Source organism: Mauremys reevesii, linkage group 2 (assembly GCF_016161935.1).
Source record: "Mauremys reevesii isolate NIE-2019 linkage group 2, ASM1616193v1, whole genome shotgun sequence".
Classification (NCBI taxonomy): domain Eukaryota; kingdom Metazoa; phylum Chordata; order Testudines; family Geoemydidae; genus Mauremys; species Mauremys reevesii.
Window position 1 is genome coordinate 41,908,574 of NC_052624.1, and position 27,491 is coordinate 41,936,064.

The 27,491-nt window shown below is 43.1% G+C and overlaps 2 protein-coding genes across 7 annotated transcripts in view; one reads left to right on the top strand and one right to left on the bottom strand.

Moving 5' to 3' along the window:
• Positions 1-18,540, top strand: part of CROT (carnitine O-octanoyltransferase) — an 81,603-nt gene extending 63,063 nt beyond the window's left edge. Inside the window, exons 17-18 of the transcript XR_005595195.1 lie at positions 11,043-11,157; positions 18,271-18,540. The gene's annotated coding sequence lies outside the window, so the exon portion shown is untranslated. The remainder of the gene's footprint in view (positions 1-11,042; positions 11,158-18,270) is intronic.
• The window catches only part of ABCB1 (ATP binding cassette subfamily B member 1), a 97,583-nt gene continuing 79,646 nt past the window's right edge, over positions 9,555-27,491 (bottom strand). For 3 of the 6 annotated variants that reach the window (XM_039527801.1, XM_039527804.1, XM_039527805.1), the window contains 5 exons: positions 23,066-23,222; positions 21,816-22,013; positions 12,484-12,690; positions 11,022-11,168; positions 9,555-9,768 (listed from right to left, as the gene is read on the bottom strand). In XM_039527801.1, the coding sequence (XP_039383735.1) occupies positions 9,571-9,768; positions 11,022-11,168; positions 12,484-12,690; positions 21,816-22,013; positions 23,066-23,222 (907 nt within the window). In that variant the 3' untranslated portion in view covers positions 9,555-9,570. Of the gene's footprint in view, positions 9,769-11,021; positions 11,169-12,483; positions 12,691-21,815; positions 22,014-23,065; positions 23,223-27,491 lie in introns of those variants that run through there. The other 3 variants (XM_039527802.1, XM_039527799.1, XM_039527803.1) reach the window with 2 other exon arrangements.

Sequence of the window (27,491 nt, forward strand, 5' to 3'; positions counted from 1 at the left end):
TAGCTTATGAAAAGCCACCCATACATTTTCCCCTTGTGGCATATGTCTTTAAATTGCCACATGGTGGCCTCGTTTGAGAGGCAATGCCTGAGCTGATCTCTATTTTCTTTTAGTAACCTCTCTTTTTTTTTAATTTTCCTAAGAGATGTCAAGTTTAAAACTTAAAATACACAGTTCTTGACTTCCTACCAACCAGGAACAGCATATCCATATAACCTTTCAGTTATTTACTCAGATCCTCTCTTTTTTCTGCCAAACAGAATATTATCAATTTGTAGTCCTAATGGGCAGAGGTGCCATGCACATGAAAGGCAATACTCACTATCACTAACTGCTCTCATAAATTTTGTACTATATTAAGCAAACCTATTTTAAAATGTCCTGTAACTAATGTTTATGATAGAAATTAGGATAAAGGCAGAGGTGAAAGTAAGCCGGTCCCGTTCGGCGTACGGGTAAGAGCCGATACACAGCTGACCGTACCGGCAGGGCTGCTGAGGGGGGCCACAAGGGGCAGCTGCCCTGGGGCCCAGCAATTTAAAAGGTCCCGAGGCTCCTGGCAGCGGCCGGAGCCCCTGGCCCTTTAAATTGCTGCTAGAGGCCTGGGGCTCCTGGCCGCTGCTACCACAGCTTGAGCCCTGGGCCCTTTAAACTGCTGCCGGAGCCCTGGGGTAGCACTAGTGGGGGCCAGGAGCCCCTGGCCCTTTAAATAGCCGTCAGACCGTGCTGAAGGCCTGGCAGGGGGGAGTCTGGCCCTAGTCCCGCCCCTTCCGTCCGAGGCCCCTCCGCTCCTAGTTGAGCTGCCTCTCCCGCTCAGGACCCCGGCTGTCCTGCATACCAGTAAGTCCCTTCAGTTACTTTCACCCCTGGTTAAAGGCCATTCTTCTTATAATTTCTCTACCTTACTATATCATAAGCAAGTAAAAAGTTAAAGCAGATAAAAGTAAAAAAATTGGAGCTGCAGCCAAGACTCTCAAATTAGTATTGCTTGTGTAGTAATAGGAGGCCCTGAGATATGAACTTTGGTATCAGAGGCCCAGTATGAGGCCTAAGGCCTGAACTAAAGTAATGGTGAAGACTTTGCTAACATAAAGCAAAGTTAAGCTGTGAGCCAGAGGCAGGCCCTGTTCACAGAAGCTGGCAAGGAAAGGGCTGATGCTGCAAAAAGAGACATACCTCAAAGGTACTGGACACCAGATATCAGAACATTTGCCTACTTGTACACTCCACACAGATAACAAGGAACAGGCTGACCCATCCAATGACAAGGCCAAAAGGGTAATATGATGGATATAGTTTTGTTCGAACCAACATGTACAAGGTGAGAGGTGGCACCTTGCTATGTAGTGGGGTTGTACCTTGCTACATAGAGGGTTGCACCTCAATACGTCAGGAGTGATGTGTAGCTTGTTTGTACCTGTGTATAAGAATGCATACCTGGGGCGGTGTCTTTGTCTGGCCTAGAGGGCAGTGGAAAGTCCCGCCACTGACTGAGCTGGTCCATTGTCAGGGAGCACATAAGTACTAGCTAGCTGCACCTCAGCAGCACCTTGGACTTCTATGCCGGGCAGCTGGAGACTGTGTTTCTCTTCGACGACAAACCTGGCCCAGGTGCCTTCGTACCTTACTAGAGTCTGTGGTCATTGGGGGTTCTCTCGGGGTCTGCTGGGTCAGCTATCTGCACAGAGCCGGGGCAGCACACAGAGGGAACATATGCACGCAGCCGATTGCTATCAACATTGAACAGAGCAGAGCACCACACTGGTAGCGTCTGACGACAGCTTGTACACATTATTTACTTTAGACAAGATTTTTGGCAAGATGGTAAGGGTTATGGTGCTAACCTGGGACTTGAATGACCCTGATTCAATTCGCTGTTCCACCACGGACTTTCTGTGTGACACTGAGCAAATCATATAGGCCCAAATCCTCAAAAGTTTTTAAGTATCTAATTGCCATTGTAATCAGTGGGAGCTAGGTACCTAAATATCTCTGAGGATCTGGGCCTTAGTGCTTGTCTTCACTATGGGGGTAAATTGACCTATGTTACACTACTCCAGCTACGTGAATAACATAGCTTGAGTCAATGTAGCTTAGGTCGACTTCCCTGGTGTCTTCACTGTGCTGCATCAATGGGAGATGCGCTCTGGTCGACTTCCCTTACTCTTCTCAGAGAGCTGGAGTACCGGGGTTGGCCGGATAGTGCTCTCCTGTCGATTTAGCGGGTCTTCACTAGACTAACTTGATTCCTGCTGCATTGATTGCAGCAGCATTGATCTCCCATAGTGAAGACTAGCCCTCAGTTCTCCATCTGTAAAATGGAGATAATAGCACTCCCCTACTTCACAGGGGAGTTAGGAGGATACATATATTAAAGAATGTGAGTTGCTAAGATACTACCATAATGGAAGCCATAGAAGTATCCAAGATTGATTTTAAAAAATGGGTTCCTAACAGACTTCTAAATCCAAATAAAAAAAAATAGCTTCCAGGGAAGTTGTTGGACACTCAGTACATGTGTGGGAGGAAAAAGGCCACTTATTTTGGTACCTAAATAATATAGATTTAAGAGCCTAATATTAATCACTGGGGCTGTCAAACGATTAAAAAAATTAGTTGTGATTAATTGTGAGATAAAAGAATAACTGCAGTTAATCGCAGTTTTAATCACACTGTTAAACAATAATAGACGCTAAACATTCCTATGCCTCCTAGTGCTTTGACCACCATTCCAGAGAACATGCTTCCATTCTGATGATGGTTTCTGCTCAATAACGATCCAAAGCAGTGCAGACTGATGCAGGTTTTTTCATCATCTGAGTCAGATGCCATCAACCGCAGGTTAATTTTCTTTTTTGGTGGTTTGGGTTCTGTAATTTCTGCATCAGAGTATTGCTCTTTTAAGACTTCTGACAGCGTGTTCCATACCTCGTCCCTCTCAGATTTTGGAAGGCACTTCAGATTCTTAAAACTTGGGTCGAGTGCTGTAGCTATGTTTAGATATCTCACATTAGTACCTTCTTTGCGTTTTGTTAAATCTGCAGCAAGTGTGTTCTTAAATCAAACAACATGTGGTAGGTCATCATCGGAGACTGCTATAACACGAAATATAAGGCAGAATGCAGGTAAAACCACAGAGCAGGAGACATACAATTCTCCCCCAAGGAGTTCAGTCGCAAATTTAAGTAACACATTTTTTTTTAATGAGTGTCATCAGAATGGAAGCATGTCCTCTGGAAAGGTGGCCAAAGCATGAAGAGACATATGAATGTTTAGCATCTAATATCTAAACTGTATTGTTAAATCTATTCACCTACATTTGATTTGAATTACATACAATTGCTGATTATGTACTCTATGTATCATATGACTTAAAAACTAACTTTATATTTGTGGATAATCTAAGCACTATACCCAGATGTACAGACACTCTTTTCCCAACCTGTGTATTATATAATTTTTTTAACATTAGCTTTAATAAAATTTATATATCTGGCACATAAATACCTTGCAATGCTGGCTACAAAAGTGTCATGTGAATGCCTGTTCTCACTTTCAGGTGGCATTATAAGTAAGAAGTGGGCAGTTTTATTTCCCATAAATGTAAACAGATTTGCTTGTCTTAGTGATTGGCTGAACAAGAAGTAGGACTGAGTCGACTTGTAGGCTCTAAGGTTTTACTTTTTTTTGTTTTTGAGTGCAGTTATGTAACAAAAAAAAATCTACATTTGTAAGCTGCACTTTCACAATAAAGAGATTGCAGTACAGTGCTTGTATGAGGTGAATTGAAAAATACTATTTCTTTTGTTTATCTTTTTCACAGTGCATATCTGAGTAAAAAATATAAAGTGAGCACTGTACACTTTGTATTTTGTGTTGTAATTGAAATTACTATTTTGAAAATGTAGAAAAACATCCAAAAATATTAATAAAAAATTTCAGTTGGTATTCTATTATTGATTAACAGTGCAATAAAAACTGTGCTTAATTGTGATTAATTTTTTTAATTGAGTTAATTTGTTTTGAGTTAATCGCTTGAGTTAACTGTGATTAATTGACAGCCCTTGTAGTTATCAATGGTTTACTGTCAAAATGTGTGGATGTATCTAGTGGGATCCCACAGCGTCCAGTACTAGTTGTCAGTTTGATTAATGACTTGGATGGCGTGAAGAGTATACTTATAAAATTTGCACATGACACTAGCCTGAGAGGGGCTATGAGCACTTCAAAATAACCTTGATAAATTGGAGAATGAGGCCTGGTCTACACTGGGGGGGAGGGGGCGGGGATCGATCCAAGTATGCAACTTCAGCAACTTGAATAACGTACTTCACTGTGGTAAGTCGACTGCTGATGCTCCCCCATCGACTCTGCCTGCACCTCTTGCTGTGGTGGTGTACCGGAGTCAACGAGAGAGCGCTTGGCAATCAATTTATCGCATCTTCACTAGATGCAATAAATCAATCCCTGCTGAATCAATCGCTCTGGAGGTAAGTGTAGACATGCCCTTAGTCTGAAATCAACAAGATGAAATTCAATAAAGATGAATGCAAAGAACTACACTTAGGAAGGAAAAATATGCACAACTGGGACTAAATGGCGAGGCAGTAGTACTGCTGAAAAGGTTCTGTGGGTTATAGTTAATTGCAAATTGAATTTGAGCCAATAATCTAATGCAATTTCAGAAAAATCTCAAATCACTACTCTAGATCAGGCAGATGGGGGATTTGAAGCTGGGTCTCCCACATTCTGGGTTAGGGCTCTAACCAGTGGGCTAAAGTTTATAAGGGGAGCAGCAGTGCTTTTGTACTAGTATTGATATACATACTTCCTAGCCAAATGTATTAATTAAAAGATTTGTCTTCGTTGCAATAAAAAATTAGACCCTGAAAAAGTCAGGCTTATTTTCATTACTAGTATTGATATACATACTTCCTAGCCAAATGTATTAATTAAACAAATATAATCACTGAAGTGTTCTTATTAAGTTTATAATGCAGTGATATTTCACCATCTGATAATTTGGGTTGTAGTCATTTAACACAGCTAACCCATTTATGAAAAAATTGATAACTGTGAATATGGATTTTTGTACAGTTTCCATTCCATTTTGAAAGTACAAACCGTATTTTTTCCTTAGATCATTGTATCTGTTTGCTTCTTTTATGGCTCCAGTCCATAAGAGAGAATATCTAAAATCTTAAAGCTAGTTCCAGTGAAGAAGGACACTGGACTGACTTTCAAATGTAAATGACTGAAGTTAGGTACATAAACCCACAGTGCATAGGTGCTGGAGCATGTACATGGCCTACTGAAATCAATGAGCCCTCTATGTGCTTGATTAGGACAATTTTATTTAGGTGCCTAATTTTGACACCACATTTCAAAATCTGGCCCAACAACAACATATTTCATGACAACTTGTGTGTGTGTTAGTTAATCATGAGCTAAAATAATTAATTAACTTTTTATGCTGATAGGCTAGCTGTGGCCAGCATTGTCTGGAAATCATGCCCAGTGACAGATGCAAAAATGTTGTGTGAGAACTTGTTAGAAGTTCTTCAAGACATCATACAATTAATGACCATATCCCAGTTTTAGAGCTGATGGTGACATTTCAATATAGTTCATTATTGTATATCGCATTTGCTGAATTAAATGCTAGTCACAAGGAGGGGTTAAATTCAATGGATAACCCTTAATGATAGTATCAGAGGGGGGTAGTAGTTAGGTTAGAAGCAGTAGCAGCAAAGAAGCTGTGGTATTATACAGAGACGACGCTTTTTCCAAAAAAGGGTATTCACCCACGAAAGCTCATGCTGCAAAACGTCTGTTAGTCTATAAGGTGCCACAGGATTCTTTGCTCCTTAATGATAGTTCATCATGGACATTTAACAGAACTAAAGCAAAACCTGGCCATTTTTTATGGGATTTACTGCAGCAACAATGCAAATTTCTTTTAAGAATAATACATCCATTTGCTCTAACACTGCAAACTATGTCAAATTATCAGCGTAGAACTATGTAATATTAAACCATGCCTCAACAACACAAACATGTCAGACTACCAAGATTTTGGAATATGAAGAATTTGTAATGGCTATTTTTTATTAACTTCCTAGTGGTAGCTGATAGCATATGTTGTAATTGGATGTGTTTGTTTATTTCAGTGGAGCACTTATTCTGCACCTGAGAATAACTGTTCCAGTGCTAGTAGGATATGGTGTTTTTAAAATGGACATTGGTAACAGTTTTTATTAATTTTCATTTGTGGAAGACCCAAGGTGAAATTAGAATAACAAGCTGTCTTCAAGTTATAAATAATTGTTATTAATAGCTATCTTCCATTTTCATCATTGGGATTATTTCAAATCAACGGTTTATGCATGAATAGAGAGTTTCTCAGGTGAAGGGTGAGGAAGCTACAATTTTAATATATAGTTTTAAATTCACGGTGTTCCTTTTCTTAAAATAATGAGAGGGAAACTAGAATGTTACTTGCAAGTTTCCAAGGGATGACATATGTAACCCTTCTGCCAGGCCGAATCGATAGCAGCAAGGGCCGGGTTCAATACATAGGGGTCCCTTCCCTACAACGTAATGCAAAACCAGCTCGAGCCCCCATCCAGTGACCTGCGAAAATCTTACACACACCCCTGGGCACCTCGAGGAGGCAATACTTCCCCTCTCGCAAGCACAGAGTCTCGGTGTAGCAGAAAAAGTTTAATTACATGAGATAAACACAAGCATTAAATTGGGAAAACACCTCAATTAGCGTTCATAGATTAAACCGTGAGCAAAGATCCACCCCAGGAAATTGGGCCGTGTCCTTCTCCACGGGCTCTTGAGTCCAGCAACCCCCAAATCACCCCAAGACTCCAAAGTCCAATATCCCAAATGTCCCTAGAGTCCAGCAACCCAAAGATCACCAACAATCCCACAATCCAAAAGTCTCTGTCCTGAGTCAGTGCAGCCCCAGAGTTCGAGAGTCTATCTGCAGAGGTCCCTGTCCCCACCCCCAGCCTGGGTGGAAAGGGGCACCTTACGTGGTCCATGGGGTTCTGCTCCTGCCTTCTCCACGAACTGCTCCTCCAGCCGTCCTCACAAACTGCTCCGCTCCACCAGCTGCTCTGCTCCACCAGCTGTCCCGTGATCCGCTCCAGCCGTCCCCACAAACTGCTCCGCTCCGCTCGCTCCGTGGGCCACTCCACCCGTCCCACAGCTGCTCTGCTCTGCCAGCTGCTCTGGTCCACCAGCCGTCCCCGCAAACTGCTCAGCTCCACTCACTCCGTGGCTCCACGAACTGCTCCACTCCGCTCTGCAGTATAGCTTCAGGCTCCCCCACTAGTTAGCAGAGTACTCAGTGCGCTCAGCTTAGCAATTCCCGCCCTTTAGTGATTTCAGCTCACAGTAGGGGAGCCCCAGTGCACCATTAGCCCAAAGTGAGTTCAGCTCAGTAACCTGTATCTAGATTCTTAAAGAAATCAAAAATCAACTCTGATATTCCACAATGGAGAGAGACATAGGTGGGGCTGGTGCTTCCAGCTCACACAAGGGACCTGCACCACCAGATACAGATATCTGTCTCCAGCCTGTCTCAATTCACTGGGCTTTGGAACCCATGTCCCTTGTCTAGCAAGTACTATTTAGTTGATAATGAAACCCTTTATCATAAGACTGTTTTGTAGTTCCTCATTTACTTAATCAGGGTGACAACATTTTATTCCTCCTGCCCCAATAACAAAGAAATTGGGGATCCCACAGCTGTGAAAATAACCATTCCAGGCTGCTGTGGAGTGGGTTTGCCAATGCAAATGCACATTCCTGAAATTCCTTTCCTCACTCCAATGCAAATGCTTGAAATTCCTTTGCCACTCCTCATAATTTACCACCAGATGGCAGGGTAGAGCTCATCCTGACTCTGCTTACACGTACTTGTGATGAATTAACTACAAACATCAGTGCTGCTCCACAGAAATAAAGTGCACATTTAAAGCTGACACTAAGTATAAATTTTGATGCGATTCCTCAGGATTTGAAGCGGTCTTTGTATTTTAAAGAAGACATTTGTTTGATGAACTTGGTCATTTCATCTTACAAATAAAGCCTATATCATGTTGGCTGATTGGTTTAAAAATATATTGCTTTATGCATAGCAACCAGACTTTCTAAAAGGGGAGATTTTGTGTACAAATGATGAAACTAACTTAGCAAATATTATAAAATCACCACTGTTTACCCTTCTTAGAAGTGTCGGAGCTCCTGGAGACATCAGGGATTGTTTATTATTAGTAGCAGTAGTAATATAAAAGCACCTAGAGACTGCAACTGTGATAAAAAAAACCACTACGCTAGGTGCCATACAATAGTGGGGCAGTAGCACAATTATAGTTAAAGTGGAAACTAGCTTACTGTTTAAATGGGCAGTTTTCCTAAGTGCTCTACAGTAAACACTTAGGGAATATCTATACTTCAAGCGCTACGGTGGCGACAGCTGCAGCGCTGCTCTAATGTAGATGCTTCTACAGTGTCTGAAGGGGTTTTTCCATTGCTGTACTAAATCCACCACCTTAAGAAGCAGTAGCAAGGTCAATGGAAGAATTCTTCTGTCAGCCAAGTAGTGTCTACACCAGGGCTTATGTCAGCTTAACACTGGAGGAGTGAGGAACAAAGCTGGGAACCTCACAAGCCAAAACACATGGACAGAAATGGGATAGAGGCCATTTTGAAATGGTGGCTGCTTTGCTAACAAAGGGCCATACCATTGGCACCTGTAAGCAGAACTTACTGGAGAGAGTGCCAGCAGGACAGTATCTGCCTGAGGACGCTGACCAGAACCAGGACTCCCATACAGGGTGAGATTGGACCAGGGGGATTGCATTCAGGACCATTTGTTGATTTCCATAGATCTGTAACTTCCTGGTGCTTTAATAATAAAGTGATCCCTTTGCTAAGCCTGTGTTCATTGCTTTGCTGCCAGGTTGTCCCTGAAGGGTATAACTAGAAAACCAGAGCTGTGACAGCTAAGTGGACTCAGGGGGAACCTGTCTAAACCACTGGCCTTAGGATAGCTGGGGCACTGGTTCTGGGGTCTATGTGGCCAGATTCTGAGGCCTCCCTTCTCAAGAAGGGTGGCACATGCACATGGCAGTGTGCCTGAGAGATCACTGTTACTAGCTCCGGATCAGTCACTACCCAAACTCAGGGTGGCTTAGGAGCACATGGGATTTAGGGATTGGATCCATTCACAACAAACCTGTATCCATCCAGACTAGAGGAAAATGGGGCCAGGTTGTGACAACAGGTTAAGACAGTGACAGAACCAGTAACAGAACTCTTAGTGGCTGGAGCTGCCGGCCTAAATGTTTAAATTATGAAATAATTGAGGACGTTGATATATGTTTGGTTCAGTGTTCCTTGGCTTTCCAGGGTTTAACAGGACCTCTTCTCTTTACAGGGCTTCCTAAAAACAAAGGTACTAAGACTGATTGGTAATACTGTCTTTTGCAAAGTATTAAAACAATTGCACAATAACACTTCAGAAATATGGCACTGCTTTTAATTCACGTTTCATGGTCCAGCTTGAACATTAACTAGAGAATAGTAGATGCCTTTTTCAGCCAAGAGTTGTTGATGTGTTCCTTGTTCTACGACCCTTCCATTCTGGATTACCACTATCTTGTCAGCATTCTGCACAGTGGACAGGCGATGAGCTATTACAATACAGGTGCGACCTTGTCTTGCTTTATCCAGTGCTTCTTGGACAACCTATTCAATTACCAAAGCAGACGATACATTTTTAACTTATTTAGCAAGTAATGCAGAGAAACCCCTTCCAGCTGTTAGTAAGTGAGGTATCTGATCTGATATCTTTTAATTTAAATTATAAATTACCAGTGAGAGAGATGAGGCTGAATGGCTCCAGAGAACAGTAATGGGATGAATGTCTAGCTTCTTGTTTTAAATCTAGCTTGTGTTCACAATGAGCGAGAGCTCTTAATATTGATAAATGGTTGGATACCTATTTGAACTAAGGTGATAAACATCTCAGGAGAATTGCTAAAGGACCCATGTCCACATCATCAAAATCATCACAGCTGGCAGCCTTGTTGGCAATCTCAGTAGAAAGACCAAGTATTGTCAGGGCCGGCTCTAACTTTTTTGCCGCCCGAAGCAAAAAAAAAGAGCACCACCCCACCGTAACACCCCCGCCCCCGCGAGCACTGTGCCGCGCAACCCCCCGCCCCCCCGAGCGCCGTGCCGCTTGAAGCCCGTCCCCCCGAGCACTGCGCCGCACAAGCCCCCCCGCCCCCCCGCACGCTGCTCTGCTGAAGCCCCCGCCCCCCAAGCGCCATGCCACCCGAAGCCCCCACCCCCTGAGTGCCGCGCCTGTTTGAACTTGCTGTCTCAATTCTGAGAGCTACTACTCTATGGTTAGAATCCTGGAGGACTCCATCATAAAGATGTTTTTTACAGTACTGCCTCTAACTAGCCTACTGCCATAGAGATACACCCTGTGCAATGTGTCACTCTAGCTGTTCTTCTATGGGGGAGAAGAGTTGGGGATGAAGCTGTATGATAGGAGGAGAGTTGTGTGCTGATCGGAGTGTTGCTGTAGATGGGGTCTCTGTTCCAGAAGGCCTGCCCTAACTGGAGTGAGAGCCTAGACATTCCAGAGTCCCTGGGGAGAGGGAGATTTAGCCAAGTGTGTTTATGGGGGAGAAAGATGAAGAAGGGGGATCTAGCCTTTTACATTCTTCTGACATCAGTAGGCAATAGAAAAGTAATTGAAGACAGTTTTGTAGTAAGATATTTGGCTCTGAGTAATCTAGATTTAGACAGTTGCTGTCATTCATACAAATGAGATAATGCCTCAGTATATATGCATCTCATTTGTAGAAAAGTTCTAGATTTCCAGACTTTGGACTTTTACAGGCATTTATGGAAATCAAAGTGGTAATTGCAATTGCTGTATTAACAGCCATGGTTTTAGATTCCCTCTATGTACACAAACAAGATACCTTTTCACTTTCTGTATCTAGAGCAGATGTGGCTTCGTCCAGTAGCAGAACTTGAGGATGACGTACAAGAGCTCGAGCAATAGCAACACGCTGCTTCTGACCACCTGAGAGCTGAGTTCCTTTGTCTCCCACACGGGTATTATATTTCTAAATACAATAAACACAAGTTTAGAAGGCAAATCCAACCAGTAATTTAGCCTGGATTTGGACTTAAATCACAGAGTCCAATAGAGCAGTGCTTGTGCAGGGAAAGCCCCTGGTGGTCCGGGCCGGTTTGTTTACCTGCTGCGTCTGCAGATTTGGCCGATCGCAGCTCCACTGGCCGCAGTTCACCATCCCAGGCCAATGGGGGCTGTGGGAAGGGCGACCAGCACATCCCTTGGCCTGCACCATTTCCCGAAGCCCCCATTGGCCTGGGACGGCGAACCACGGCCAGTGGGAGCCACGATCGGCCAAACCTGCGGATGCGGCAGGTAAATAAACCAGCTCGGACCACCAGGGGCTTTTCCTGAACTAGCAGCGGACCAACTTTGAGAAGCAGTGCAATAGAGCATGTGCTTTCTACTCTTGGCTATTTTATTTCAGCAGTTCTTTGAAAGCAGATGACCACAATTATTGAAGGCCACAAACATCTGTCCATCTTAGGTACTTATATGACCTCCATGACCATACTACCTGAACATCCCAATCTTTAATGTATTTATCCTCACAACACTCCTGTGAGGTAGGAAAGTGTATTATTCCCATTTTACAGATGGGAACTGAGAGGTTCACACAGGAGTCTGTGGCAAGTCAAGACTTTATTGTCTCCCAAGTCCTAGGCTAGCATCCTAACCACTGGATCATCTTTCCCCTCGTGAGTTCACTTTGAAGGAAAAATCCTAACTTAAGAAAGAGAATGTTATGGTTTTAATTCAAATTATGTACATATCTAATTGACAGTCACATCTGACTTGGGGCATCCAAAAATGTTAGCTTTTAAAATATGCATATAGTTTACTAATGAACTGGTTGGTGCTCCCTCAAAGCCTGCACTAGCTTTTGTTTGTTACACTGTAAGGGTTACATATGATTTGTTGGATGATTCAGTCTGGCAATGTTCTCAGCCCCTAATTGAACCTTTAACAAAGATAATTTCTACCAAGTGTTTTAGATAACGAGGGGATAACAAAACAAACAAAAGATTTTAAACAATCTTTAATTAAAAGTACTTATCTCTCTCAATTAATCAGGTTTCACATGCTTGTTTTCATAAACCTAGTTCTCCACTGGCCTATGGAGTCTTCCCGAAAAAAATGTTGCAGAGAAGACTTGAATTTCTAATGTAATAAACAGGCATGGGAAAAAACAAACCCTTTTAGGTTCCTTTACATCCCAGAGAAGCATAAAAGGGCATAACTCCTTTTTATTTTTCTTGGTCAGTCACCTTTCGTTTTGAGTAAGAAACAAAGGTTTAACTTACATTTGGCAGAGAGTCAATGAAGGAATGTATGTTGGCTGCTCTTGCTGCATTTACAATCTCTTCAAATGGCACCTCTCTACTGTTATCTCCATATGCAATATTCTCAGCAATACTACAGTCAAACAGGATCGGCTCTTGTGAGACAATACCAATCTGAGCTCTAAGCCATTGGATATTTAATGCCTTTGCATTTTGGCCATCCAGCAGCTAAAAAGCAAGAATACTTAAATGTCAGAGATAGGAAAGCTTTGGCTTGCACAAAAAATGTTACATTAACTTTTCCATTCTGTATAGCTAATAGCAACTATTCATTGCAAAATACTTTATACAATGATTTTGGTGGTTTCAGTTTATTCATAAGGAAATCTCAAAGGAGATAATTCAAGCTCCAATCCCAGTTCCTTAGACCAGCTTTCTAACCTTGAGCCTTCTCCTTCTAAAGTTGTACATATTTATAAATAAATAAAGTGATTCACAAAGCAAACACTGCAGAACTGAGTTAAATCACACTCTTAGATCTCGGCAAGGTTTTACAGGTATAAGTTAAGTTCCGAATTTAAACTGCTACAATTATACTGGTATAACCGGCAAGACTTCCCTGCGTAGTCAAGCCCTTAGATTGTGAGTGCTTTGGGGCTGGATGCTGTATAAAAAATAGACAGTCTGAAGAAATTTCCCTTCAAACACAGGATTATAATCATCCTCATAAGATGTAGACTTTGATACCTGGAAAGATACTGGAACAAATTATTTAACTATCAATTTGTAAGCATCTAGAGCAGTGGTGGGCAACCATGCAGCCCATCAAGGTAATCTGCTGGCGGGCTGCCAGACAGTTTGTTTACATTTACATGGCTGCCCGCAGCTACCAGTGGCTGCAGTTTGCAGCAGAGGCAGAACCAAAGGGAGCTCTGCTACATGGTTACAGTGCAAATTTCATTCAGATGCATGTTTTCATGGATCTGATATTACTGCAATATTATCCTGATAAGAGACTGAGACAAGCTACTCAATATGAGGGATCTTCTGAATCAATATGCCCACCATCTAAGACTCCAACTGGCTTGCCACTTTCCATTTTTCAGATCTCTGCATCAGCTATCTCACTGATTGCTTTGGGGTCAGATTCAGAAATGGTGGTTGAGCCGGATACAAGTCTCATAACAGAGACCCAAGTATTTCCTACGCAAAGTCTTCCTCCTTGAAGTAATACTCATGGATATCCTATGTATCAAGCTGGTGATATGACACCAGGTTGGGGAAACTGACAAGACTGGCCTATGCCTCCTTAGATGCCTTGGCCATATTAGCCAACTCCTATTTATGAATACCATAACAAAAAATCTGTCTTTCTGGTTGGATTATCTTCAATCAGAACACTCAGATCCTAGAGATAGGGAACATTCCTCTTTTTTGGCACTGGATAGCCTCTTGGAAGAGGACTATCAGGAGGGATCTCCACAGGATCTACGTAGGCATTCATGGTTATGATCTTCTTCTCTTACTATGGAAATGAGATCTACAGTATAGGACTTACCCTTTGAAGGGGGTGGACTATATAGTACAAAAACTGATGAGATATTGGAGAAGATAGAGCCTTGCTCCACAGCTAGATCTCTGGGGCTACTGAGGGAGAACACCTAAACCTGTGTTCAGATATCTTAGGCAATATGTTTCACCTTCTTCATCTTCATCTGACTTTATTCAAAGGAGACATCCATACTATCACAATAGCAGCAACTACAACAAGCATCCTCTCAATCACAGGAAAGGAAGAAATCCTACAAATCCCAGATAAGGACAAAGAATTCTTCGGCCACATCCTCCCTGCAAAATGTCCAGCCACAGGTTTGACATGACAATCAAGAGCTTTGAAACAATTTCAGAAAATTCTATCTGTATTTTTGGATGTATGGACAATTTTATTATGAATGGACAACTATCACATCAGACAGGTGAGTAAAGGAAGGTTATACTGTCCAATTCAAAGCCCTTCCTCCATGCAAACTCCTGCCCCTTCCTTCTCAGGGATTCTTCCCAAAAGAAATTATTAAGAATGGAAATACAAGCTCTACTGCATATGGGGGCTGAAGAAGTACCACCATTAATTTACAGATACAAAGAGTTTTACTCCCATTTCTTTGTAATCCCAAAAAAGAATGGAAGTCTCCAACCAATTTTAGATCTCAGAGGCCTAAAAAGATACATCAGATAACATTATGTATTGAAACTATCTCTTGTGCCAATCATTCCCTCCCTGTCTACTCTGGATTGGTTCATAGTTCCTGAACTCAAGGATACATATTTCCATATCCCCATAAAACAATCTCATTGCAAATATCTACTTTATATTCTGGGTTCAGACCATTTCTAATACAAAGTCTTACTCTGCTCTCTCCAGGGTTTTTAGCAAATGCTTGGCTCCAGTAGCAGCACGTTGGAGAAGACAAAGGATTTCCTTCCCGAGTTAAACGATAGGTGGCTAAAGGCTCTGTCAGAAAAGGAATTAGTAACAGCCTTTCAGATAACCTGTTCTTTGTTTGAAACTTATAAACAAAGAGAAATCTCTTCTGATTCCATCTTGAAGTATTCCCTTTATTGGGGCGATACTTAACTCCATAAATGAAAGGATTTTCTTTCTGGAACAGAGGTTTTTGAAACTAAACCACCACTATACTGAAACTACTCCTATAACCATCTCAGCTTTCTGGTGTTATAGGTCTTATGGCATTCACAACATACATGACTCTATATGTCAGACTCAGAATGAGGCCACTTCAGCAGTGGCTATGAAAGAATTTCAAACCCAGTGTGGAAAGTGTGCTAAAAATTCTCATAATTCCAAGGAAAATGTGTATCTCTCTAAAGTGGTGACTGAAACCACAGAACGGCATCAAAGGAGTATAGTTTAAATCACTTCCTCCTTCATTAGTAGTCACCACAGATACATCTAAGACAGGCTGGGGTGGAGACATCTCTGCAGCCTTTTCAACTGGGGACTATGGTATTTCAGAGAATCCTTGTTACACATTAGCATCTTAAAACTCAGGGCCGTCCATCTGGCTCTCAAAGCATTTCTTCTGCAGATACAGGATGAAGTAATTCGGGTGACTATGGATGACATGTCCACAGCATATTATTTGAACAAACAAGAAGGAACTTGATTGTAGCCACTAGGCAACAAGACAATAAAGCTTTGGGACAGGTGCATCCTATACAACATTTATCCAATTGCTTTGCATATTGCAGAAGAACAGTGAGATCATGCATTGTCAGGACAGGGACTCCTCAGAGATGCATGAATGCTCTGTAAAAGACGCAGTTGTTCCAAACTTTTTCAGGCTTTGGGGCTTTCCAGACATAGATTTGTTTGCCACCAGATTCAATACAAAATGTCTCTCTTTTTGCTCAAGAGAAGGCTTGGACAGTCTATCGTTGATGGATGCATTTTTCTTACATTGGGGAATGACGTTGATGGATGCATATTGCCGCTAATCCTCAAAGTTTTTTTTTTTTTAAAGAAAATAAAACAAGATTTGGCCATGATAATTTTAATTGCTCCAGCCTGGCTGTGGCAATAATGATACATGGAGTTACTGGCAAATACAAGATGGCAAATACAAGATGCTCCTGCTATCGACAGACTTACTGTCCAGAGAGAGGAGGGTTTGTACCCAGACCATCAGTCATTACATCTAACAGCGTGGGCAATAGGACTGCAACACATTCAGGAAGATCATGCTCTGTTGAGGTGCAGCAAGTTCTTATTAATGCTTTTAAAGCATCTACCAGGAGAAGCTACAATTATAAATGGAAACGATTTGTTATCTGGCAACTAATAGGGATGTTGACCCAGTCTCAGTTCCCATACAACTTGTTTTGGAATATTTGTACTTAAAAAACATGGTTGAGGGAGGTTGTCTTTCTCCTCCATTAGAGTCCATTTAGCAGCAATAGCAGCATTCCATACTCATGCTAATGGAAAATCCATCTTCTCGCACAAGGTGATGAAACGTTGTTTAAGAGGTGTATTGAATTTGTATCCCTCAGTATGGGAGTTGGCCCCTCCATGGAATTGAAACTTAGTTTTAAACACAATTTATGTCCCTCCCATTTGACCCTCAAACAAGCTGTCCGTTGCCCTGGTCTACACTATGAGTTTAGGTCGAATTTAGCAGCGTTACATCAATTTAACCCTGCACCTGTCCACACAACGAAGCCTTTTTTTCCTACTTAAAGGGCTCTTAAAATCGATTTCTGTACTCCTCCCCCGACGAGGGGATTAGCGCTGAAATCAACCTTGCCGGGTCAAATTTGGGGATAGTGTGGTCACAATTTGACAGTATTGGCCTCCAGGAGCTATCCCAGAGTGCTCCATTGTGACCGCTCTGGACAGCACTCTCCACTCCAATGCACTGGCCAGGTAGACAGGAAAAGGACTGTGAAATTTTGAATCTCATTTCCTGTTTGGCCAGTGTGGCAATCTGCAGGTGAGTGCAGCTCTCATCAGCAAAGGTGACCATGATGGAGTCCCAGAATTGCAAAAGAGCCCCAGCATGGACCGAACGGGATGTACGGGATCTGATCGCTGTATGGGGAGACGAATTCGTGCTATCAGAACTCCATTCCAAAAGATGAAATGCCCAAACATTTGAAAAAATCTCCAAGGACATGAAGGACAAAGGCTATAACAGGGACCCGCGGCAGTGCCACATGAAACTTAAGGAGCTCAGGCAAGCCTACCAAAAAACCAGGGAGGCAAATGGCCACTCCGGGTCAAAGCCCCAGACATGCTGTTTCTATGATGAGCTGCAAGCCATTCTAGGAGGTGCCCCTACAACTATCCCAAGCCCTGTGCTTTGACTCCATCAATGGAGTAGCACGCAACAGGGATGTGGGTTTTGGGGATGAAGAAGATGAGGAAGAGGAGATTGAAGATAGCTCACAGCAAGCAAATGGAGAAACCGTTTTCCCCGACAGCCAGGAACTGTATCTCACCCTGGACCTGGAATCAGTACCCCGCAACCTACCTAAGGCTGCCTCCCAGACCTGCCAGGCAGAGAAGGGACCTCTGGTGAGTGTACCTTTGTAAATATTATACATGGTTTAAAAGCAAGCGTGTTTAATGATTAATTTGCCCTGGCATTTGCGGCCAGTACAGCTACTGGAAAAGTCTGCTAACGTTTCTGGGGATGGTGCGGAAATCCTCCAGGGACATCTCCATAAAGCTCTCCTGGATGTACTCCCAAAACCTTTGCAAAAGGTTTCTGAGGAGGGCAGCCTTATTCTGTCCTCCATGGTAAGACACTTTACCACACCAGGCCAGTAGCACGTAGTCTGGAATCATTGCATAACACAGCATATGGTCCCAGTGTTTGCTGACATTCAAACAACATGCATTCTTTATCTTTCTGTGTTATCCTCAGGAGAGTGATATCATTTATGGTCACCTGGTTGAAATAGGGTGATTTTATTAAGGGGACATTCAGAGGTACCCGTTCCTGCTGGGCTGTTTGCCTGTGGCTGAACAGAAAAGTTCCCTGCTGTTAGCCATGCGGTGGGGGGAAGGGCGACGCGATCATCCCAGACAATTGGGTGGGCGGGGGCGGGGTTAGTTGGGTTTGTGCTGCACATTAACCCGAAAACCGCAGCCCCTCCTTTTAAATTGCCAACCCATTTAAAATAAATAGTCTACCCATTGTTCTCAAAAATGTGTTTTTTAACTCCCTTTTTTTCCCTCCACCAGCTGCAAATGTTTCAACATTCACACTATCTTCTCCTTCCTAGAGACTTGCAAAGATTAGAAGGTGAAAAAACACACTTGCGATGAAATGTTCTGAGTTCATGCAGTCCAGCCACACTGAAAGAGCCCAGCAGAATGCATGGAGGCAGACACATGTCAGAGTTCAGGAAAGCACAATATGAAGGCGAGGACAGGTGGCGGGCTGAAGATAATAAGTGGTGGGCTGCAGATGATAGGTGGTGTCAGCTTGGTGACAGAAGGCAAGAGGCAATGCTGAGGCTACTGGAAGAACAAACTCATATGCTCTGGCCTATGGCTGACGTTCAGGAAAGGCAGCTTGAGCACTGCTACAGCCCCTGTGTAACCAACCACCCTCCTCCCCAAGTTCCATAGCCTCCTCACCCAGACGTCCAAGAACGTGGGGGGGGGGGCGCTCTGGGCACCCAACCACTCCACCCCAGAGGACTGCCCAAGCAAAAGAAATCCAGCGTTCAATAAGTTTTAAAGTGCAGTGTGGCCTAGCCCTTCCCTCCTCCCCCACCCCTCCCGGGCTACCTTGGCAGTTATCTCCCTATTTGTATGATGAATTAATAAAGAATGGATGAATGTGAAGCAACAATGACTTTATTGCCTCTGCAAGTGGTGATCAAAGGGGGAAGGGGATGGTGATTAGCTTACAGGGAAGTAGAGTGAACCAAGGGGTGGGGGTTTCATCAAGGAGAAACAAACAGAACTTTCACACCGTAGCCTGGCCAGTCATGAAACTGATTTTCAAAGCTTCTCTGATGCATACTGTGCCCTCCTGTACTCTGCTAACCACCCTGGTGTCTGGCTGCGCATAATCAGTGGCCAGGCGATTTGCTTCAACCTCCCACCCACCATAAACATCTCCCCCTTACTCTCACAGATATTGTGGAGTGCACAGCAAGCGGTAATAACAATGGGAATATTGGTTTCGCTGAGGTCTATCTGAGTCAGTAAACTGCACCAGTGCGCTTTTAAACATCTGAATGCATATTCTACCACCATTCTGCACTTGCTCAGCCTATAGCTGAACAGCTCCTGACTACTGTCCAGGCTGCCTGTGTATGGCTTCATGAGCCATGGCATTAAGGGGTAGGCTGGGTCCCCAAGGCTAACTATAGGCATTTCAACATCCCCAATGGTTATTTTCTGGTCTGGGAAGAAAGTCCCTTGCTGCAGCTTTTGAAACAGACCAGAGTTCCTGAAGATGCGAGCATCATGTACCTTTCCCGGCCATCCCATGTTGATATTGGTGAAACGTCCCTTGTGATCCACCAGTGCTTGCAGCACCATTGAAAAGTACCCCTTTCGGTTTATGTACTCGCTGCCTTGGTGCTCCAGTGCCAAGATAGAGATATGGGTTCCGTCTATCGCCCCACCACAGTTAGAGAATCCCATTGCAGCAAAGCCATCCACTATGACCTGCACATTTCCCAGAGTCACTACCCTTGATAGCAGCAGCTCTTTGATTGCGTTGGCTACTTGGATCACAGCAGCCCCCACAGTAGATTTGTCCACTCCAAATTGATGCCCGACTGACCGGTAGCTGTCTGGCGTTGCAAGCTTCCACAGGGCTATTGCCAATCGCTTGTGAATTGTGAGGGCTGCTCTCATTTTGGTATTCTTGCGCTTCAGTGCAGGGGACACGTACCCAGAATCACCCGCGACAATGTTTTTGACCCATCAGGCATAGGGAGCTCAACCCCCAATTCCAGTGGGCGGTGGAGACTGCGGGAACTGTGAGATAGCTACCACAGTGCAACGCTCCAGAAGTCGACGCTAGCCTGGTACTGTGTATGCACTCAGCCAAGTTAATGGTCTTAATGGTCTTGGAATGGGAACACACACAATCGACTGGATAAAATCGATTTCTAAAAAAATCAATTTCTATAAATTTGACCTAATTTCGTAGTGTAGACATACCCTTTGATTCATCTTTCTAGACAGACAGCTTGTATAGTAGCCTTCACTTCTGCTAGAAGAATTAACGAGTTACATGCATTGATGGCAGAACCCCGTTATGCTACTGTTCAAAAAGATAAAGTGTTTTTTGAGCACATCCTACATTCTTGCAGAGTGCTTTCAGAGTTTCATGTTAATCAAAGTATTAATTTACCTGTATTTTTTCCCCTACATCTCATACAAGTAGAGGGGAATCTAGAGTACACTCCTTGGATGTGACAAGAACAGTCTTATATGGACAGAATGTATTTAACTCATATGCTGGTACTTTTAAGGGTTGGGACATTTCAGCACATTGCCTGTCCAAATGGGTCAAACTGTGTATTGAAGTGTTATAATGGAGCTTCACTTTCTCCTCCTGTTCTGCATTCTACTAGAGCGGTTGTTACAACTGCAGCATTCTTTTATTGAGATATGCAAGGCTGGTACGTGGAATTCAGTTCACACTTTTACAAGACATTGTGCTTTGGATGTGGGAACAAGGTCTGGTGCACAATCTGGCAGAGCGATGCTCCAACTGCTGTTTAATCAGGACTCCACTCCCTCCTTCTAGTTTACAGTACTGCTTGCCAAACTGTCCCCAGAGCAGGATTATGCAGAGGACACTTGATGAGGAAATGAAGGTTATTTACTTGTAACCGGAGTTCTTCAAGATAGATTCTACATATTCACACTCCCCACCAACCTTCCCCACTTCTGTAGATTCCTACTTTTAGGGTTAATCAATATTCTGCTTTAGTATTTGAAGGGAACTGAGGCAGGAACAGGTGACACTCCCCTTTTCATAACCATGCTCGCAGGACACACTCAAACACTAAGGGCAAGGGAAAGAGGGATGAGGTGCTCTAACTGTCACTGCTACTAGAAGGTTCCACCATCCTGGCTGCATCCAGTCAGAGCATCCCAAGACTGGGAATATGCAGAGTCCATCTCGAAGAATTCTGGTCACAAATAAGTAACTTTCATTTGCTATGTCTTAAAAATTAATATGAACATCCTTTTAAAATGCTAATTATGTAATGGGGAGGTTTTATATGCACTTTACACACGTTTCAAACCTAGATTATTGTAAGCATTTAGGAAATATTCATCACTATGGTGTCTGGATGCACTTTAAATTGCATAAATTTGGTCTTTAACATTAAAAATAAGGAGCAAAGGTCCCATACTTCTCTGCTGCTCATAGTTTTAAGATACAGGAGGGAGGGGCATTTATATTAGTACAATATATAAAAGTGTATCTGCATCTAATACATTTTATAGGTTTATAATAATTAGCCATCATAGTGCCCGATCCAAATCCCATTGAATTCAGTGGAAGTCTTTCCATTGAATTCTGTATGTTCTGAATCAGGCCCATGTAGCAATTTTCACCCATGAATCACTTCCCTCAACTCAAAATGACAGGGAAAGTGTAGAATATTTTGCATTTTGCCTACCTACGCTATGGTTATACACAGAACCCTAAAAATCCACTGGTGCCTCCCCTTAATCTTCACAAACAATTCAAAAATATCAAAAGTACCTATTACATTTTATTATATTAACAAGAATAAGATAAGTAAATTATAATTTAACCAGGTTCTCGCAAGGAATCACTTACCAGTTCTCCATCAAGAGGATCATAGAATCTCTCAAGCAACTGAACAACAGTGCTTTTTCCACAGCCACTGCTGCCTACAAGCGCCAGGGTCTGTCCTTTTTCTACATTAATATTCAAACCTTGAAGCACTTGGACATCTGGTCGAGTTGGATAGTTAAACATCACTTCTTTGAATGCTATGTTGCCACCAAATATATCCTATAATTGAAATGGTAACATCTAATCAATTTTTAGGAGAATTCTGACAGATCATAAAACAATGTAAAGAGAACTAGAACCATCCTGTTCCTATTGATTTCAATGAGAGTTTTGCCATTAACTTCAATACAGCCAGGATCTGGTCCTTTTTGTGACGTTTCAAAAATTAACACACAGTGTAAAATTATTTTGAAGACAGAGATTCTGCTAGTTCTGCTTCACACCAGTTTTAACATAAGGACAAATTTTCAAAAATTATGGTAATTTTGGGTCACCAGCTTCGTCTTATGCTTTCTGTAAATCAGGCCCCTTTGAGAGTCTCAAGTTAAGCACTGAATAACAATAGCCACTTCTGATATTCTTGGCCAAAGCGATCCTGCTTTAGAGGGTTTTTTTTCAAATTAAATTACTGTACAATTATCATTACCATATATGCACTCAAATGCTTACTGTCAAACTTATGATTCCTGGTAAGTGTTAACAGCATTTTCTTAGACTTTGTTGTTATTATTTTAAAAATTAGAAGTGTTAGTCAGATGGTAAGTTCCTTGGAGCAAAGTCCTGTCATCTTTATTTGTGTGCAATACCACAATAAAAATAATATACTGAACTGCTATCGTCCTGTCTGCCTCTTTGAGTGATGCCCACCTAGATTCACCTACTTCTTAGCTCCTATAGTACACTAATATTTATTATTAGTGTCTTGCTTATAAATTGAATCCCAAAACATTTTACAACGTTAATGTTGGGCCTGATTATATTTCCAAAGTCCATGCATGGATATGCTCCTCCTGCATAGAAGAGGAATTGGCTGCCTCTGCAGCATTGTTCCCATTTTCACTGGCTCTTGCAGAGGGCTCTCCACAAAGAAATGCAAGGAAGGAGCAGGCAGAAGCAGAATTTGGCCCACATAGTTTTTGGATGAAACAATGTTAATGGCCCCAAGGATCAGTTAATCTAAACACTTAACTTGTGAGTGGGGGAAGAAAACGTCAGTGTTACATTAGTTAGTGTAGTAGGTGATATTGTCCATAACACAATGATCAACTTACAGGCTTCAGTCCTTCATCACTGTAACTGTCTATTAAGGGGGCTCTTTCAAACAGCATGAACAGGTGTGCTGCTGACATCTTGGCTTTGGCATAGTCTGGAGTAAAAGAACTGGTCTGTCCTAGTGCCATTGCACCAAATACAATAGCTGAAAATACCCTGTGAGAACAAGACGAGAGAAAATAAAAAATATCAAATAATAAGGTTGTGGAGGAAGGGGTGTAAACTATTGGGAGGGGGATGGCTAGAGTTAAAAATATTAACAGTTGTTAAATATCATTGTAATGAGTAGTCTTGTACCATGAGTAAATGTATCCACTTTTAATAAAGTGAGAAACAATCTTCTGTTCCAAACTCAGTGTTTCCTTTATTTATTAATACAATTGCTAACTTTTGGCAGGATCCCAAATTTTAGCAGCAGGGAGGGACGTAAGTGAGATTCTGGATATTGGGAAGAAGGCAAAAGGAGCATCTGCAGAAACAGCTAAAACATGGATTGCTGCGTATGGGTGAGGGCGTACAATGGGGCTAAGCTAGAGTGACCCCGCCCTACCACCATGCTGCCCCGGATCTAAAACTGTGCAGGCGAGAGAGACTTTCTCTCTCTCTCTCTCTCTCTCTCTCTCTCTCTCTGCAGGGAGAAACCAATCAGAAATTCCAGCCAGTAGGAGCAGCTGGAGTAGCTTTGACTGGACTTTCTCTGCTCTGTGCTGATTGGCTGTCTGCTCCAACCCTTGTCCTCCCTCACAATCTCTTCACCTCAGCTTCACTCCAAACTTCCCCATTTTGCCCACTTCTCCCCTACTCTGCCTCTCTCACACACTCTCTCTTCAATGCCCCCTCTTCCTTCACTTTAATTTCCATTTAACTGATTGCCTCCTAATTCACCCTTTCCCCTCCCAACCTGCAAAAAATTGTGGAATTCACATGACGTTGCTGCCATTACAGTGTTCACATGCTTGTTTGTTCTACCTCTTCCCCCACCCGCTCTGTCTTATCTATTTAGACTAAGCTCTTTAGGGCAAGGACTGTCTGCTACTGTGTCCATACAGTGCCTAGAAGAATGGGGCCTCATTCTTGGTTGGCCCTTAGGCATTACCATACTAAATGTGATTAATAATTAAAAATTAATAATTGGTGCTATTTGGCATATCTAAGTACATAGGAGGGATTAACTTTCAACAGTGGTTAGCCAATTATCCCAGTCACAAGTACACGGATGTGTTGGAAATATGTAATTGTAAATTATATCCAAATACATCAATGTAGTAACCACAAGAAGGCTATTCATCATCTTACTTTAAAAAGGTATCTTTATTTTTCTAGGGCAGTGGTTCCCAAACTTTAACAACCTTTGAGCCCCTTTCACTAAAATGTCAAGTCTCGTGAACCCCCTCCTAAAAATGAATATTTCCAGGGATTTTCTCCTTTACCTGAGTATAAATTATAAAAGCAGTGATCTTGGAAATATAAAATTTGTTTTTATGACATGCTTATTTCATACTATTTATTATTAATTATTATTTATCATTACAGTATTTTTATTATATTATGAAAACGGCAACGCTCTTCCAAGATCTCACTTTCGTAGCTTGTATCACTTTGAATAAGCCTGTTATAAGACAAGGCTCCTATGTTTCATCAAGGAGTATCAGATGTGAAACAGCATGAAGATATTTAAGAAGCCAACTCAAAGAGTTCCTCCTACACAAGCATTGAGGTCTTGAGTAGTCCAGGCAAACAAAATAGGGAATTTTTTCCCCAAGAACCCCCTGTAAAATTTTGTGAACCCTCAGGGGTTCACGAACCCCAGTTTGGGAACCACTGTTCTAGGGGTAGGTCAAGAAAGACAACATGTTAATCGTAATCCACCTCCAGGGCTAAAATGCTGGTCCCATTGCCATCACTGGCAAACCTCCCATTGGATTTCATCCAATAGATGTGGATTCAATTAAGGGCTCTACCACAGATCTCTTGGGTGACTTGGCAAGTGTGATGGGGCATCCACCCCACACTGGCCTGTGAGGGGTTAATGGATCTCTAGGGAGGCTGTGTGAAAAGCAGCCAATAGGAGTGGAGCTATGAGGCACAGCCAATCAAGGCCTGGCAGGCCCATATAAGAAGAGCTGCAGAGCAGAGGAGGGTCAGTTGCTCCCTGGAGCTCAAGGAGGGAGGACTGGCTGCTGTGCAGGTGGAAGAAAGCTAGCACTGTAGACAGAGCAGTGCTGGGCAGGAACAGAGGAGTGTGAGAGAGCTCCTGGCTGATTGGCATATTGAGGCTCTGAGGTAAGGGTGAAGAAGGTGCTGGGGTTGTGGGGAAGTGGCCCAGGGAAATATACCGAGGGGTTGGAGGGGACACAGCTGGGCTCGGACCTGGAGTAATGGGCAGGCCTAGGTTCCTGCCTCCCCCATGCCATTGAGGAAGTGGCTGGACAGTTGGACTGCAGTATTAGCCCCCAGAAGGAGGGAGTGCAGAGTATGCCATGGCTGGAGGGCTGTGTCCTGAAGAGGATGCCATGGTTCTTAGAGTGACAAGGGTCCAGCAGGAGAAGTGATGGCGGGTGAGACACCACTGGGAGTTGGCATACCGACCTGTGGAGCTGAGCTGCAAGATTACCAGCAGGAGGCACTAGCATGGTGAATCCCACCCTGTCACACATGGTAGAGAATGCGGGCACACAGTCACCTCTGAGGGGAGGGGACCGAGTGAGAGACTAAGATAATGTTGGACACGATCCAGGCCCTAATGAGCCAGATCCTGGAGAACCAGCAGCAACAGTGGAAGGCACAGAGACACTTGCAGGAATGCCTGAGGCAGTTGATGGAAGAGCAGCGTTATTTGCTCAAGATCCTCCAGGAGGAGAGCAGGGGCCAGAGGGCCTGGGGCAAGAAGCAAGGCCCCAGGTCAGGAAGCCAGAAGCCTGAGCAGAACAGTCTTACACTTGTGGGTGGAGGGGACACTTGAAGAGAGATTGCCCTTACTGGAATAGGAGAGAAAAGCCTTATGCAGAGAGTGGGAAAGAGCGACAGCCCAGGAGAGTCCCACCTGTGAAGTGAACAGGGAGGGGATGGGCATGTTGGGCCTCTGGGCAACAGAGGTACCTGCAGAGGGAGTGCCCATACTGGAGTGGTAAGGTCAAGGCTAGCCCAGGGGAAGGGCCTGAGCAATGGAAGGACCATGGGAGGCGTCTGACCAAAGGGAAGCAAAGGATTTCTTATTGGTGCCATGAGGAGGGCCGTATAAGAAGGTATTACCCCCTTAGGAGAAGGCAGGATAGAAAAGGGCTGCCTGGGAACCAGGTGTGACACTGTATGGAATTTGCAGGACACTTTAGGATATTGTGAATACCAATATTGTAAAATTGTAATAGGTTATGCCAGATATGCTGTGTAAATTATCTACACAAATATTATAATTTGCGTGGTATGATAATCTCGTTATGTGTTTGTATCACCACAAAGTTATATGTATGGTATGTCTGTAGTTCCAAACTTGTGCTGTGCATCTGGGTGACACACCCAGACAGATTGGCATCAGCACTGCCTAGCCTGTTTGACAGCCCATCAAGGGACATCAGCTGTACAACTGACCCATGGATAGAAGACAAGGGATACACCTTATGACTCAGCAAGGCATGCAGGTGCATGCCTATGGACAGAACTCTAAGGCTTCCGGGCCATGTGCTGGGTAGCTTGTGTTTGGAACAAAGTAAACCAAGCTGCATGGCAAAAGACTATAAAAGGCAGCTGCATCTTCTCCATTTTGTCTTCAGTCCTGCTTCTTGTCTTCATTCCTGCTTATTAGCTCTGGTGTAACCTTTCTACAAACGAAGCTCTGAACAAAGGACTGAATGACCCATCCAAGCTGTGGATGTGTTCCAGAGGGACTTTCAAGCCAGCAAACTCACCAGTACTACTAGGAACCTGATGGACTTTAAGTATCAGAGGGGTAGCCGTGTTAGTCTGGATCTGTAAAAGCAGCAAAAAGTCCTGTGGCACCTTATAGACTAATGGACGTTTTGGAGCATGAGCTTTCGTGGGTGAATACCCACTTTGTCGGATGCATCCGACGAAGTGGGTATTCACCCACGAAAGCTCATGCTCCAAAACGTCTGTTAGTCTATAAGGTGCCACAGGACTCTTTGCTGATGGACTTTGAAGTCTTTGTATGTATTTGACTGTTTTACCATTTAACATCCCTCTTCTTGTTCTTTCTTTTTTCTTTATAATAAACCTTTAGTTTTAGACACTAAAGGATTGGCTGTCAGTGTGGTATTTTGAGTAAGATCAAAACCTATACTGACCTGGTAACGTGGCTAACCCTTTAGGGTCAGAAGAACATTTTGTATATGTGAGCAGAGTTGTTTAAATAACTTCTCACTGTACTGGACCTAGGCGTTGATTGGGAGCCAGAGAACTGGAATGCAA